Genomic DNA, 17,333 nt, shown 5'->3' on the forward strand with positions numbered 1-17,333 from the left:
CAAGAATCTGTCTAGGCTCTTCAGTGAAATCACAGTAAGTCCCCTCAAACTACATAAATCAGAAAGAATATAAACCTGTTTCAGGGAGGAAAAAAAAAAAAAAAGACACATGTCCTTAGGTTCCTCAGGATTTATAATGCTGTTTGATTGGGCTATTACAAAACTACTCTAATCAGGATTAAGCCTTGCACCCTGGAAACTAGAAGTTATGAGATTACACGATAATTAAGGGTGATTTAGAAGATCAAAGCCTTTTTGAGGAAATAAGATCCCTAATTTTATTCCTTTAAAAGGAGTTGGTTTTTTTAACTTGTATTTGACCTAATTGTCTCTCTCTGTGTTGATGAATACTGTAAAAATGTGGCTTTGATGAAGTTATTGATATTTTTGCAATAAAATTCCATTTGTTCAGGATTTTACCCCCCCTCCAGAAATATCACAACAGCTACTTTTTACACAACTGAAACTGTTATGCTCTCCTGAATAATTAACATGTCAAATAATGATTATTTATTTATCTAAACAGTGGAACAAAGAACTTGGGTGTAGGTCCTGTCTTTGTCAAACCAATTCACCTCAGACTCACCCTGCTGCAAAGTGTTTCTTCTGCTCAGCGTAGATCTTTGAGTTAAACCATGAAAGGAGAAGCAGCTGGCTTTCATTGGATTGTTTGGGCCAGTTCGGGTTTTTAGATGCAATGCCGTGATGCAGTGTCCTTGCAAGGAAAAAAATGAAGCCACGTTTTTGGAGGCTTGGGTAGGGCTGCTTCCTCTCTCCAGGGCCTCTGGCCTTGCTCATGCCTCTGCCTTGTTGATTCTGCTGTCAGTCCCTCTGCAGCCCCTGGCCCACAACATAGAGTTCGGGGTGGGAAGCAGATCTGTTGGACTCTTTGATTTCAGGAACACAAGGGCTGCTCCAAGAGTTACCTGCTTTTCTAGGGCTCTCCTCCAAGCTGAAGAAGGAAAGATGCTTAAGTTAAGAGGCTAATGAATCATGACTTTTTAAAACAGTGCTGATTAGACCACATTAACCCATGAAACACAAATGCTGCAAGATATTATGTCATTCCCTGCCTCCTCCTGTATACAGGCTCCTTATAGACACAGTCCAGATTTTATTCTTGTGATGACAAATGCACTGCACTGTCCCCTCCCAAACCTCTTTCAGGGAGCAAACATTTTGTGTTTAACAGGGCACCAGTGTGAATCTGGGTTCACTTGCAGATAGAGACAGATTTGAGTGAAAAGTCCTGTTCCAGATTCTACTGAAGGAAAGGTCTTACCTCTTACCTTACGCATCTGCTTAGCATGGCTAGAGTGATTCCTGAGTATGTCAACATGACTGTGGGCTGTGTATTCTGGTGGTATAAATCTGCCACTCTGAAGACAGAGTATAAGTAATGTTCCTGAGGTTGCACTGGCAATCTCTACGGGCACAGGAACTTTATGAATCAAGATTGACTATAGCAGTGGAGCTAGTGATGAATATGGTTCTTTGTGCTGTGCCCTGTGTTGCTGTAACTAACTGAAGTGGTTTAAGCTCAACATGGGAAAATACTCCAGAGTTATCTTGGAATCATTACTGTATTTTAAGTACATACATTACTAAACTGAATTAGCTTTCAACTGTAGGCAAACTGTTATGTTCTTATTCTGACTTCTAGGACTTGAGTGATTTGAACTGCTGAATGAAGACATTTATGACACAAGACCAGTCATGAAACTAATGCAGAATCAAATATTGCCCAATTGCAGAACGTCTCATTAGGGCTATTTGCTCTGGGCCAGTTCAGTCAATCCAATCCATCCTCAAGCCCTCCTTGAACAATATCTTAAAGACAAGAACATTTAATCTTCTCTCTACCTCTTAGAAGATCAGCAGTGTCAATGAAATACTATATTTTAGCCGCATACAAATAAATTCTATTACAGATTAACAAGATTTCTACGAGCAGAGCAATTTTACATGCTGTGTCTTGATGTCAATAACTGCTGATTGCTGTCAAATGAGCAAGCTTAAAAAACAGCAAAATTATCTCAGTCTGTCCATCCACAGGCTGTCCAAGTGGGAACCAGTTTACTGACTTGAGCACTGTAACCTGAAACTGAAACTCTCATCCAGGTACCCTAAGACTAACCACAAAATCTCCAGCTCCAGTGTCAGTTAGGTCTAACAATGTTTTAAATCCTGATATCCCTTAGAGCATGGGATGGGCAGGAGATGTGTTTGGGAAAGGAGCACTTTTTGCCTTCTACAGGAGCTGTGAATGTGCAGGAGACACCCAAGTCTGTGCACAGTACCGACATTCAATACCTGGCAAAGCTAGCGGGTGAAATGATATGGAAGACACCTCCTTTTCTTCGATATTTCTGCTAAAATGAAGTGGGTGGGAGAGGGGACTCATCTGCCTGATGAGGAACATGTTGCTTGCATAAGCTCCTGCTGGATTATCTTTAGCAGTTTGCTTCTCAGCAAATGGATGTTTTCGCTGGGCATGGAAGAAGTGGAGAGATATATCCTGGAATTTGGAAGCATGGGAGAAACTGCCTAACTCACTGATTTTCAAAATGTTATACCAATAAAAGTGATGCTATTGCAAGTGTGACTTTATCTTTCCTCTGTCCTGTGGACAGTGCTTGAAGCTGTTAATAATACACAAAAATCCCACACAGACAAAAAAAACAAACAGGCATCATTACATTTTGAGGGGAAAGGTAGACCAAGAGAAGGAATGAAGGAGACGGACAGCTGGGTGGGAATAGCATGTGAATTTGAGACCAGATGCAAACATAGCCAGAATGACAAGGATGAGGTATACAATATCTGGTCTAGGGATACATTTTGAAGTTTCCCCATTTGCTGAATGAATTGCAAAGCAGAGGAAGCCTTGGATGCTTAATGAACTTGAAGGAGCAAGATGGATCAGAGCATGGTGGTTTGCCTCTTAACGGCATTTGCTGTAAAAGCAGGGGTCAGCATTTGTGCATGGGGATGTGGTGCTCAGTGCTGTGGCAACTGCTCCTGTCCTCAGCAGGAGGAGTTGGCCAGCAGTGATGTGAGGGGTTCTCAGAGCTTTTGCAATGTACTGATTCCTAAAATGGTTCCTCTCTGGCCATGGGCACACTTGCTGTGATATTCGTATTAGGCCATTCAGTGTAAGGTCTGTAAAAATTTACTGCAGACAGCTTATTTTAAGAAAATACACAGTAGTGTATTGCATCTTAAATCAGGGCATATGGTACTTAATGGCCTAAATATCCTTTTTGCTTATGCTGACATAAATTTGGACTGACTCACGAAGACTGCTTTTGATGTCCATTTGTATAAACTGAATTTGGCTTGGGATATATTTCATTCTTCCAAAATGCTCTATATCATAACACTGGGATATATAATTATTTTCATGAAAGGATTATTTACAGTGTTTTTTTAATATTACTCTCTATGCTCTGACAGACTACAATAGAAAGATAATACAACCCACTGAAGCATAAATTAGCTAACAACTTATAATGGACTGTTTTGAAAATTGATCCATAAAACTGCCTGGGCTTTTGTCTTGCAAGGTTTGACGTAAAGTCTCTTTTGAAAACATATATTTCTGCTAGCGTGCACTGGAGTAGAAAAAAACTGACTTCACATAGTACATAATAACAACAGAAAACCCAGCAACAACATACAAGACTTTTAGGAAAGGTTCAAATGTAAGACCATAGTGCAATATTAGAACTTGAAATGCAAAACGGCTTGCATTTCTCAGTGGTTTTTTGCATGTTTTGTCAGTCCTTATTCCGTCTTTGGGGAAGGAAGGCCTGCCTGGACACCTGACTTTGGTATTCACAACTGTGTCAGTACTCACAACACACTGAGTGTTTGTGCACTTCCAAGTGTAGCTTTATCTCCTGTTAGGGCTGGTATTGCAATCCGTACTCATGGAGACAAGTCATGTGATTTCAGCCGTTCCGTGGTAAGAGTGAAAATACCCTTCATGTGAGGAAAGGTTATCTGAGAAGGGTCTTAATCATCTTGTGTAGTTTAGAGATCAATACATTTAAACATTTGGCAAAGAAACTGGAATAACAGCACTTTGTACTTCCAGGCTGTTACACTGATCTTAGAATATTCCCAAATACAAATTTCTGTTTCCTGGCTGGTTTTGTGATTTTTTTATTTTAATTTTTTTAAGTAGTAGGGAAAATTTAAAGCAAAGCCCAGATTTTTAAAAATCAGAATGGCTTTAAAACCAATTATTGCAAATGTGAAATTGAGTGTGTTGATGCTTCAGTCTCTTTAAACTGATTTTTTCAGAGCAATGAATGTCCAGTAGCCATGAGAGCGTTTCCCACTTTGAAAACTGGGCCTGGGCTGTGGACCCATCAGACTTGAAATCATCACCTAGACCTGAAAGCCTACATGAGAAGCTCAAAATTTCAAGCTATATTTGCATCCATACACATCCTTGCCTACCAAGTATCTGTCTGTCATTACAGACTCACGGAATGATAGGGGTTGGAGGTGACATCTGGAGATAATCTAGCCCAGCCCTACCTTCGCCAGCTAATATGAAACATTTTAATACATATTTCAGCTGAGCAGTTTACTGGCTTAAAGGCTGATGTTAGGAACAATATTCATTCCCTTGGTGCAAGCTTAACTTCTCATGGTTCTTTAAAAATGTTTATAACCTGAGTTTTACTTCAGAGCTTTTAAGAATTGAATGTGGATATCTTTAACCCCCATTCAAATAAGGAGAATTCTGTGCCATGAAACCAGCACTGAATTTTCCCTGGGGTGCCTGTGACAGCACATGTGTAAGTCTAAGGTTTGAGCAAGCCATGGTAAGGTAACTCTTCCCTTTATTCAGATCGGTAGTCTACTGAAATCTGCGGGAATAGAACAGAACAGGACAGAACAGAATAGAATATTTCAGTTGAAAGGGACCTACAGTGATCATCTAGTCCAACTACAATGCTGTCTTTGCCCAGCCATCTGTTCTGCACATGAACAAGGCACTTTTTTTGGTAAATCTCTTAACAATATTAAATTTACAACAGGAGTTTAGGAAGCCAACACAGTGCTACACTTATGCTTTCCTGGCCTAAAGTGGAAAGTTTCTTACTTTGCTTGGTTAAGTGCAGGTTCACTGCCACTTGTTACAGGAGCTGGAAGATGAAACTGGACCCCTGGTCGGCGGTCAGAGAAACTTCTCTTCACAAACAGCTGAGGATTGGCAGCACTCAGGGACAGTTTTCTGGTCTGGTCTCCAGGCTGCCGGAAAAGTGGACTGCTCTTTGGGGAAAACAGTGAAGCTTCAGGCTGGCTGGTCCCCTCTGCAGCAGGTTTTTTGGGTACCAGTGAAGGTTTGGCTTCGAATAAGGAAGAAGTGGCCCGGCAAAATATTGAACGGACATTGCTACCCCTCTTGGAGGATGGAAGGTGGTACCCCTCTCCAGCATCCAGCCCAGCTCTTGGCCCCTTGTAGGAGTGGGATGGGGAGGTTGGTGGGGAGGGGGTGATGAGGAATGGAGGGGGGCTTGCCTCTTGGTGGTAGGCTGAGGAGCCCAGCAGCTGCTGCAGTGTTGGTGAGCTTTGCTTGTGCCCCCCAGGAGGACTGAGAGGTTTTCGCTGTGGTGGCGGAGAGAGCAGCTTCTTCTGCAAAGGTGGGCTGGGCATCCTGGGGCTAGAGGGGGGACTGGGTTTCTTCTGCATGGTGGGTGAGCTTGGTTGTGGGTTGCTAAAACCCTGCAGAGAGTGCCTGTGGTGTGTTGGGGAGCTGAAAAACCGTTTCTCAGTTGGTGGAGAAGAAGGAGTTCTCGTTGGGGATACGCTCCTGGAAAGCACTGACCTTTTTTTGTTTCTCCCACGCAAATCAGAAAAATTGTGCTTCTGGTGTTGCACTGAAGTCACAGGTGAACTAAGCTCTTTTCTTTCTGAGCTGTTGCTGTCTGGTTTTGAAGCCTCACTGGGATTTTGAAGAGGAATAATTTTATGGGTTTGCTTGTACAAATCCGCAGCCTCTTTTCTCTGGGTTGCCAATATCTCTTCCTGGCTAGGTATGTGCACGTTGGTAGGGTTCAGCTCCAGAGAGTACCTCTTCAGCTTTTTGTCCCCTGCTCCAGTATTCCTTAGACCTTTATTAGCAATTGCGCTAGGGCCACTGGTATTTTTACTTGGCAATAAGTCAATGGACTGAAGAGAGGCTTTAATTTTTGGGGAAACCTGTGATCTCTTAGTAGCATGAAATTCTGTTTTGGCAGGATTTTTGGCATCTTCTGAAGAGTTTGCTTCTATTTGTGCAGTTTCTTCAGGCTGAGATAAATCTAAAGAAGTGTCCATTAACATTTCAGGTGGTGGTGGTGGCAGATTCTCTATGTCTTCATCAGTCTCTTCCTTTGTGTCCTTGCTTAGCTCTTCAGCTGGTGCTGGAGGAAAGGCATTCAGAAAGCTTGAAACTCCATTGGTGTTTGAAGGATTTGCTTCTTCTACTGGTGAAATACGATGCTTAAAATGTAAAGGTGCCAGGCCTTTCTGAAAGGGAATGATAGGTGGGATGCCTGGAAGTTCAAATTTTCTGGTGCACTTCATTGGACCTAAAGATCTTGAAGGTGCAGCTTTCAGAAGATCATCAGTAGGACTGAATGTTTCAATAAGCTTTTTGACAGACTGTCGGGGGGCACAGCAGCTGCCACTGAGCATTTGTGCTCCAAGAGGCTCCTTTTCTTTACCTCCTGATGTCTCCTGCATGGGCACAGTAGCTCTTAAAGGCTTCCTGCTTCTTTTATCATCCAGGTGATGGGTGGGAATTTGATCAACCATGAACAAAGGGACTTTATCCTGGTTAGGCAGGATGCTGAAATTTTTTGAAAGGAATGCCTTCAGTTTGCTAGAGGACCTAGATGTAACTTGCCGATCCTGCAGATAAGGTGCTGTTCTTGATTTCCAAGGCTCTGGATTGCTATCTGTATCCTTCTCATTAAATATTTCCAGCCTTTTGCTGAGCTCTTTTTGAGTTCTCTGAAGCTCTAGGAGGGTTGGATCCTCTCCCTGGCTTCTGAGGGACTCCTCTGACCTGGACCGTTGTTGTTTCCTGTAGGTTTTCCGGCTACCTGTTGCTGTACTTGGTCTTGCTGTTAGTACTGCTCTTCCACTCTCATCCTCTATCCATTCTTTATGCCCAGATTTAGCTGGGACAAACTTGATTTTTTCACTGATGGCATCCTTCATCTTCAGAATAATTTCTTCTGTATCTGCATTCTCCGTCCTATTGATGGACTGCCTTTGTGTGTTATCAGTGACTGCAGGTGAAGTCAGGGGCCTCCTCGGCAGAGCATCCTTCCCTGTTTCTGATAAACTTGTATTGTCATCATCCTCTCCCTGGGTGCTTCCTTGGTCATCGTCCTCATCATAATCAGAAGGAAAATCTGTTGATTCACAGATTTTAAAATGTTCACCCTCCTGAGTAGAATCAGAGTGGAAGAAGTTATAAGAATGGCTTTTGCCCAAGCTTGCATATTGGGACATGGTAGAAATGCCTTCTGGTACTCCAGCCTGACAAGAAGCGGCTCCCCTACTCTGCGCAGTTGAATAAAATACATCTTTAAAATGACTTTTGAGTGCATAGTCATGGGATCTGGCTGTATCCAGTAACGATGTCCCATCATATACATGCTCCACTGTTTTGGTGTGCTTTTGGGACGGATGTCGATGTGCACAGGAATCACAGCTTGCTTGTCCTGCATGCTGGCTGAAAACACTGAACTCCTTGAGGGATTCATTGTCCACGCCAATGCCACTATCCTCAGAACAGAGAGTCCTGTCATCATTGTGGAACTGAGAGGATCCCACTGCTGAGGCTTCAAGCAGCCTTACCACCCGTTGCAAGCGCTCATCAAAGCTTTGCTTTGCTTTCAGCTTTCCTTCCAAGTTGCTTGCAGCAGACTGCATGTATCTGCAGGTCTCCTGCAGGGCACTGGAGGTGAGCGAGGCCAGAATCCCACTCAGTAATTGCATTTTATTGACCGTGTACTGCAGTAGTTGTTGCAGAAGATCAGGGTGCTCCTTCAAATCACCTTTTCCTGCTGGCCATGCCAAATTCCCACCTACATCTTTGAGAAGATTTTCTCCATCGTTGGCAATTTCCTCCAGGAGCTGATTGATTTCATCAAAGCGAAGCACAAGAAAGCTTACCATCTGCTGTAGGAAGAGCTGAGTTTGGGTAGCCTGGCTGGCCATGTGAAGTATAGTTTCATACTTGGAGATGCTGGGATTTAAGTAGGCGTATGCACTCTGATGAGCCTTAACAAGTAGTTCTGGGAAATCTATCTTTTTCTCTGTCTCACATGGGGCCAAAATGGACTTGACTTTACTTTTGCTAGGTCGACCTTGCTTTGCCAGCTTATGATTTTTTTGCTTCTTTCCTTTCTTTAGCATTTGATTTGCATTGCTTTCATTCTTGTCATCCCAAATGAAAGCTGTTTTTTCTGATTCACAGGAGCTTTGCTTTCTGATCTGTATGGCCTCAGTGATGTGTTTTTGAGACTCAATCAGTTCAGACATAACAACTTCGGCATCTATGGCTGTCCTCTCAATTTTCTTGTCTTCCCCGGAAATGTGGAGATCTGAATGAGCCTTGGAAGGTGACTGCAAATTATCATTATTTTCCTGCGCTGACAGTTTATCCTCCTTTTCTCCCATGTAGTCTTTCCTCTGGATCCCATATTGGTGTAATTCATCAATATTGTAAGAAGATGAACCTTTAACCAGTAGAGGTATTCCTTTATCTCCTGGCTCAATACGCAAAACGCTTTTGGGTTTATTTAAAGCCTTAAGACCACTTCTTGCAATAGTATTAGCAAGCTCACTGTGAGAGGGTGTGCAACCCATCCTTTCTCTGTCTCTGGCTTTATTTTTGATTAAAAATCCAGATGAACTAGGGAATACAAGAAAGAACAGAACTCACTGTTTCATCCCGAACTGCGGCTGGCCTTTTTCTCATGAGTTTTCCACTGCATTCCCAGTTTTGCTGTCAGATTCCATTGTTTGTCTCAAAATCTCACATGAGCTTAGTGCCAAGGATCTACTTTAGCATTTGTGCACTGCTCCAATGTACATTCCAATTCAGGTTTTCTTCTTTGATTCAAAAAAGAAGTGTGAAAGCCCTGCTGGATTTAGAGCTAATGGCTTAAGAGGACTTGCCTGCCTCACTTCAGTCTTGACAGATGTCCACTACAAATAAGATTTTAAGCTCATTAGAGTAAGCAGGCACCAGCCAGTCAGCACCCACCCTGTATTTATAAAGGCACATCTTTTTTTTCTGCACTACATTTGGAAGCAAAAGGGCTTGGTATCTGTCCCTTCTGTTTTCCCTTGTTGCAAAAATGTAACATACAACTGAATGCAGAGATCCAGAGAAAGAGACTGTGTTTTGAAGTCTTTTGAGGGGAAACTATTTGAACAGGCATGAAAATGCCACTAGATACTCCTCAATGAAGGGAAAGGTGACCTTGTTTGAGTATGTACTCACTGAAGAGTACAAGACATGAAATCAAATGGGTTAGAGATGCCTGCTAGATTTCTGCTTTTAGTCTTCAAAATTTTTCCCTACTTGCATATGACAAGTTGTTTAATTTTTCCTTCTAAGATTTCAAAACAAGGTTTTGATTTGTTTTTCTTCCCCTTTGGTGATCATTCTTGGAAAGTATTTTGTCCCTTCTAAATAGCTTTCCAACCTGAAAATCCAAACTGCAAAATAACAGTATTTGTAGAATAAGTTCTGCATATATTGTTAAGATGGTGTCTGCATCTAGTGGATATGCATTATAGAATTTCAGATTTTAAAATAAATACATTAAATTAAAAATATTTTTTTCTTTCCTTTGAGCATCTTGGGATAAAATTTGACGTTACAAAACTGACTTGCTTACCTTTATCTCTTTATGGGGTAAAACTCAAAGAAAATAAAGCTAGCAAATTAAAAATATAGACCCATTTCTGAAAAACAAAACAAACCCCAAACAGCAACAAAAAAAAACCCCTTCTGTTTGAATAATTTCTGAGGCCAGGACAGAATATTACCACTTGGAAAGATAAATTTAAGAAGGCAAAGCAGAAACTCCACATGAGTTGTTTGTTGTATTTGGGAAGTTCTTCTTCTTGACTTTTTCCTTTGATTTTACAATCACTTTTGTTTGTGTCACACTTTAGGCCCACCCAGCAACAAAGAACAAGGTGCCGCCGTTCTCTCACCCCTCCCCCCACTGCGGGATGGGGAGGAGAAAATCCAACTAAAAGCTTGTGGGTTGAGACAAGGACAGGGAAGATTCATTCACCAGTTATGGTCATGGGCAAAATTGACTTTACTTGGGGGAAAAAACAATTCAATTTGTCACCAATCAAATCAGAGCAGGACAAAATAAAAATATACCAGATCTTAAAAAAACCTTCCCCCAGAGAAGAAGAGTCTTCCCTGGGCCAAACTACATTGTTCCCTATTTCTCTTCTTCCTCCCCCACAGCTGTGAAGGGACAGGGAATTGGCTGTACAGTCAGTTCATCACTCGTAGTTTTCTGCCATTCCTTTCTCCTCAGTTAAAGGACTGCTCAGAGTTTTCTACTACTCCAATATGGGGTCTCTCCCACAAGAGAGAGTCCTTCACAAAATCCTCCGACATGAGTCTTTCCCATGAGGTGGAGTCCATCAGGAACAGATTGTTCCAGCACGGGCATCCCACAAAGTCACAGACTGCTTCAAGAACAGTCACCTCTCCAAACGCAAGGTCTGCCGTGGCAGGAGGTCCACATGTGCTCCAAAGGTAGGATTATCCTTATTAATGTGTTTTTAAATTTTAAAACAAATAACAAAAAATGCCTGTACAAGGACTTTGGGTACCCTCGCACCAACCAAACTTAAAATCAGATAAAATTGTATCCTCAAGCAAATTTCAATATCAATTTTTTGTATTTCAGAAAGGCCCTGTACTGCTCCACCCCCTGACCAAGAGATATAACTCTTCTCAAAAGCTGTCAAAGCATTCATCTGGAGTAAAGCAAGTGATTTCAGTAAGGCTGGAGTTACCTGAGACAGGTAACCCACTTCTACCTTTCACCAGTTTTGATAGTCTATATACATTCACAGAGACAGCTTAAGATCAAGGAATGAAGGTACTTAGAGGGATTTTAGAGCCCAATTTCTATTACTTCCAAGGAAAGGCAGGCACTAAAAATCCTTCCGAATACAACCTTAGGCCTACTTGGACTGCATACTTCAAAACAAGGAATGCAGGTATCATTGGAGTGGGATTAGGGCATAAAGTGGAGATTATGGTTTGTTTTTTGGTCTCACTGCATAGGATGAATATTCAAGAAATACAGCAGTGGCAATTTTGCCTGGCTAAGATCCCCTCCTAACAGAAGCTGAGCATGCCCCATTGCTTAAGGTATTAAAAATGCCCAAGAGAAAGCAGTAGGTACCAGAAATGAATGCATTATGTAGCTAGGATGGAAGACTGCCTCTGTCACTGACTGTAACACTGCCCTGTAACACAAAACCAGGCTCTCCATGCCTCAGTTTTGTTCCTCTGCCAGGCTGTCCTGCCGAAATGCTAGCATGCTATAAAGCATAATTAGAAAGACCTCTTGTGGCACCTCCATGGCTCCCAAAGGCTTAATTGCCTAAGGCATATTTGCTAATTCCTGCCAGCTGCATGATACTGAACCCCAAATGTACAGCTATGTAGGGGCACCCCTTTCTCCCTTGTGACCAGAAAAATAAGGCAGAGCAATTGACCTGCAGCCTGGGGTAGGCGCTGGATGTTCAGGAATCACATCCAGCTGCTGCTGACAGAAGTGTAGAAAATAAGGTGGTGCCGTTCTCTGTACAGAGGAGAACAGTGGCAGTGGTTTGCTGTTGAGTGAAAAGAAAGTCTTAGAAAATGGATTTCTGAAGATGAACAAATGGAACACAGCTGCATTTCAACAGCTTCAGGCCCTGGTGGTGTTTCAGTAGACAGTAACTGAACTCCTCGTCATTCTTCCGCTGCGTTAATCAAAAGGAAATGTTTCCTCTGGGTCTCACAGCTTATTTGGGTCATTAGCACCAAGCAGATGAAAATACAGAGTATTTAATGCTACCATTACTTTCTTACCCAACTAACAAGCTGTTTCTCTGGTGTCTTCCCAGCACAGCAAGCATACAATACCGTTACGTGAAACATGTTGTCGTGGTTTGGGCCTAACCAACAAAGAATTAGGTGTCTGCTCACTCACCCCTCCCCCCACTGTGCGAATTACAGAATCACAGAATGTTAGAGGTTGGAAGGGACTTCGAAAGATCATTTAGTCCAAGCCCCCTGCCAGAGCAGGATCCTCTAAAGTAGGTAACACAGGAAGGCATCCCAGCAGGTTTTGAACGTCTCCAGAGAAGGAGACTCTGCAATGTCTCTGGGCAGCCTGTTCCAGTGTTCTATCACCCTCACAGTGAAAAAGGTTTTCCTCATGTTCACATGGAATCTGCTATTCTCTAGCTTGCACCTGTTGCCCCTCGTCCTAACACTGATAAGAGTCTGGCTTCATCCTAGTGACTCTTGCTCTTTACATATTTGTAAGCATGAATGAGATTGGCCCTCAGTGTCCTCTTCTCCAAGCTAGAGACCCAGCTCCCTCAGCCTTTCCTCATAAGGGAGATGTTCCACTTCCTTAATCATCTCTGTGGCTCTGTGCTTGACTCTTTCATGCACTTCCCTGTCCTTATGGAACTGAGGGGCCCAAAACTGGACACAATATTCCAGATGCAACCTCACCAGGGCAGAGTAGAGGGGGAGAACCTCCCTTGACCTACTAACCACACCCTTTCGAATGCACCCCAGGATGCCATTGGCCTTCTTTGCCACAAGGGCACATCCTCCTGTCCACCAGGACACCAAGGAAAACTCTCCCTTTTTTTGACTTCCTCTGGGGCCTCAGGGGTCTGAGGACCTTCTCCAGCACTGAAGACAGAGACAAAGAAGGCATTCAGTAACTCTGCCTTCTTTGTATCCTCTGTCACCAGGGCACCCATCTCTTTCAGCAGTGGGACTATATTGCCTCTAGTGATAGTTTTGTCTGCAGTATATTTGAAGAAGCCCTTTCTGTTGTCCTTGGCCTCTCTTGCAAGGCGTCATTCCAAGGAGGCCTTAGCTTTCCTGGTTGCCTCCCACCATCCTGTGACAACAGCCTTGTATTCCTCCCAAGTGGCCAGCCCCTCCTGCCATGATCTGTAAACTCTCTTCCTCCACATGGGTTTGCCCAGCAAACCTTCTTTAACCATGCGGGTCTCCTGGCTCACTTTATTGATTTCCTACCTATTGGGAGGTTCTGATCTTGAGCTTGGAAGGTCCTTGAATGTTAACCAACTATCTTGGGCCCTTTTACCTTCTAGTACCCTGTCCCATGGGATTTCCCCTAGGAATTGCTTGAAAAGGCCAAAGTTGGCCCTGAAGTCCAGGGTTGTGATCCTGCTTGGTATTCTGTTCCTACTGCACAAGATCCTGATCTCCACCATCTCAAAGTCATTGCAGCCAAGGGTTCTCTCAACCTTCACCACTTCAACCAGGCCCTCCTTGTTAGTGAGTGTAAGATCCAGCAGCACTCCTCTCCTAGTTTGGTCATCCTCCATTTGCATCAATAAGTTCTCATCAATGCACTGGAGAAACCTCCTGGACTGTGAATGGCTGACTGAGTAGACCCTTCAGCAAATGTTTGGGTAGTTAAAATCCCCTATGAAAACCAGGGCCTGTAATTGTGAAGCTGCTTTCAGCTGCCTGTGGAAGGCCTCATCAGCTTCCTTGTCCTGATCAAGTTGCCTGTAACAAGACACCTAAAACAGTATTATGTGTCTGCCCACCCCTTAATTCTCACCCACAAACTGTCAACTTGCTCCAACTAGAAGCTCATGGGTGGAGATGACAAGGAGGGTTCATTCACCAGTTACGGTTAAAATAGACTCTATCTGGGTAAAAAAAATATCAGTTGAATTTATCGCTAAGCAGATGGGAATAGGAAAATATGAAACAAAACATAGAGGTTGAATAACTCACCCCAGCCCTCCCTTCTTCCCTGCCACAAATTACTTTGTTCCTGATTTCTATACTTCCTTCCCCTCAGCAGCATAGGAGTCAGGGAATGGGGTGTACAGTCAGTTCATTATTCATAGTTTTCTGCCATTCCTTTCTCTTCGGGGAGAATTCCTCACAGTCTTCCCCTACTCCAGTGTGGGGTCCCTTGCATGAGAGAGAGTCCTTCAAAAACCCCTCTGACATGAGTCTTCCCCATGAGGTACAGTCCATCAGGAACACACTGTTCCAGCATGGGCATCCCACAGAGTCACAGCCTGCTTCAAGAACAGTCACCTCCCCTCCTCCATGGCAGCAAGTCCACATCTGCTCCACCCTGGTCCCTCATGGGCTGCTCCACCATGCTCCTCCATGGGCTGCAAGGGGTCAGCCTGACACCTCACTGTGGGCTGCAGGTGAACCTCTGGGTGCCTCCCCCTCTCCTTCCTCGCAGACCTTGGTGTCTCTGATCTGGCATTGCTCTCATCTCCTCTTTTCCTCTGCTTTGCAGGTTTTAGATCAGTTGGTTTTTCCCTTCTGAAGTATGTTAATGGCAGAGGTGCATCCACCCTTGCCGATGGGCTCGGCCTTGCCCAGAGGTGGGGTCGGATTTTTGCGCCCAGGGGAGCTTCCAGCGGCTTCTCACAGGAGCCACCCCTGTGGTCCCTCCACTGCTACCAAAACCCCACCACACCAACCCAATACATATATCTATTTGCTGCATTGTTTGCTATGTCTAAAGCTACTTAGGACTCCAGCTTGCCAAATGCTATAATTAAGTACAGCATATTTCCTGGTTTCCTCTTGTGGAGTGTCTCAAACCAAAATGTGTGCACTGACAGCTGTGTGAAGTCAAACCCATCCTGGTGCGAGTCGCAATGTCTGTGTGTGTGTGTGTGTGTGTGTGTTTGTGTGTAGCAGGCATTTGCTTTGGAAAGAGGATGATCTCCTTTCGCAGCCTGGGCACCAATGAGAGAAGAGCTGAGTGGCTCTCCATGAAGTGCCAGGCTCAAGGCTGTGGATCTGAAAGTGGTGGATGTGACCTGAAGAGCTTGGGATTGGCACATCGAGCAGAAACTGGAAAGGGCAAATTACATGATAGGGCAGCAGCTGATGGTTAGAGGGAGGAAGGGTGGTGTGTCCTTTGGGAAATAATGGGCAGGGCTGGAAAGACTGCAATAAGCAGTAGCCTTTTTTTGTAGGAGAGAAATGTGGGTGGACACAGTGCTTCCTTGTTTCACACCCACCTCTGAGGGTAGCTCCTGGAGTATGCTGGAGTATCCTGGAGCTCCTGGAGTATGGAGTCTGTTGATCATGTTTGCTGTCCTGAAGCCATACTGAAAGTGGTACAAAATTGTGCTCACATTCAGAACCTCTCTTCCGCCCTTATTCTCACTCTAGAGTGGCTGTACTTGAAGTTGCTATGTCTTCCAAAGCCAAATGATCCCTTTCCTCTGACACGTACATTTGTGAAGATGAATTAACTGTTTAGTAGTACCCTATTTCTGTCCAACAGAGAAACAAGAAGTGAAATAATATTTTAGTTAAAATCTGCTTGTTGCTCACAAGCATTGTTTCCTTGTCTTCTTCCCATGGCAGTAAGAGCTGCTGCAGCCCATTGTTTTGAGTTCTCCAGGTGCTCAGCAATTTTGCTGCCCATTGCAGCACCAAATAAGTCAGACAGGATAGGCTGAACAGACTTTTATTTATGTTCTGACATGTTCTGACATGTAGGAGAGGATGATAAAGATATTGTGAAAAGGCACAGAATGAGGTTATATTTACTTAATAGTGACACACACTGAGCATAAAAATACAGCAGTAACTTTTTAATCAAGTCAAATTCCCCTCAAGTAGCCTGGGCGTGAGCCTTATGAAGATGGGTCTCCTACTGCACGAGTTTCTTAGAGATTACAAATATTTGGATTTAGACGTGAGCTGGGTTTTTTTGTGAGGTTTACAGCACTGGGAAAGTACCCCCTGAAACCCCTTCTTGTAAATTGCCACTTTCACTCCTTCTATTTGTTACTAAAGTAACTGAGAAGTCCAGATTTCAGAGTTGTGTGCTTAAACCTACCAGCAATTATGTGTGACCTGTGGCAAGTCCCTTTAGGCAGATGTTGGTGCATAAAGATTTCATGGTGTTAAAGCGTTAATGAACTTTGCACCTGAAATCCTCCATTAAGAAGCACTGTGCTGCCATCTCTCTTTGCTTTCCATCTTCTCCCAGCCATACCTCCTACACCCATTTTTCTTGGGATCTACAGTTCACTGGCCTTTAATTTTTTCATGACTTCGTATCTGAGTGTTGCCGTAGGGGTGTAGGATGACCATGGGCAGCTGCAGTGTATTAAGCTGTCAGATCTGTTCTCTGCATCCCTCTGACCAGTTCCCAGACCTATCCCCACCCAGGACGAGGACAGGTTTGCTGTCCTGCTGAGCTGAACATCATCTCCAGCCTGTGCTTAAAGGGGGGTGTGCTTAAATGCCTCCTGCTGTCACACAGGGCTGTGTGTGGCACCATCTCCTCCCTGCTTCCCCAGCGCTAGTGCGTGTTTCCCACCTCCTTTCCACATACCTACTCTCCTACTGCAGAGCAGCTTTGTGGAAAGAGACCTGGGGATCCTGGTGGACAAGGTCAGTAAGAGTGAAGTGTGCTGCAGTGGTGAGGAAAGCCAACAGGATGCTGGGTTGCATCCATGAGGGCATCATCATCAGAGATAAAGAAGTCATCATCCCACTCTACTCAGCACCCGCCAGGCCACACCTGTTCAGTTCTGGTCCCCACTGTGCAAAAAATGTGGACAGGCTGGAGAGGATCGAGAGGAAAGCCACAGAGGAGATCAAAAGCCTGCTGCATGAGGAGAGGCTGAGAGAATGGGGTTTGTTCAGCCTGGAGAAGAGGAGGCTTAAGGGAGACCTTAGTACAATGTTCCAGTACTCAAAGGGTGGCTACCAAGAAGATGGAGATTCCCTCTTTACAAGGAGGCAGATGGAAAAGACACGTGTGCAAGTTACTCCTGGTGAGATCTGGTCACCAGAAGAAAACTGGTCACTATGAGAACATGTGGACATCGGAGTAATCTCCCCAGGGAAGGGGTGTGTTTCCCAACACCGCACACTTTGAAGACTCAACTTGAGAAAGGTTGGATCAGACGATCCTTGACGTTCCTTCCAACCCAGCATTCCGTGATGCTGCGGCTCGCACCTCGGCGCTGCACAGCTCGGGAGGCACCTGTGCGGCCCG

The 17,333-nt window shown here is 44.1% G+C and overlaps 1 protein-coding gene across 1 annotated transcript; it reads right to left on the reverse strand.

Moving 5' to 3' along the window:
* Nucleotides 1-822: 822 nt before the first annotated feature.
* Nucleotides 823-8,883, reverse strand: LOC104386154 (chromosome unknown open reading frame, human C2orf71). The gene is made up of 2 exons (XM_009994697.1): nucleotides 5,120-8,883; nucleotides 823-952 (listed from the first exon to the last, which is right to left on the reverse strand). The coding sequence occupies exons 1-2, from the start codon at nucleotides 8,881-8,883 to the stop codon at nucleotides 823-825; spliced, it is 3,894 nt and encodes a 1,297-aa protein (XP_009992999.1).
* Between the last annotated feature and the right edge of the window lie 8,450 nt (nucleotides 8,884-17,333).

This window comes from Chaetura pelagica, unplaced genomic scaffold (assembly GCF_000747805.2).
Source record: "Chaetura pelagica isolate M959 unplaced genomic scaffold, ChaPel_1.0 scaffold1663, whole genome shotgun sequence".
NCBI lineage: Eukaryota > Metazoa > Chordata > Aves > Apodiformes > Apodidae > Chaetura > Chaetura pelagica.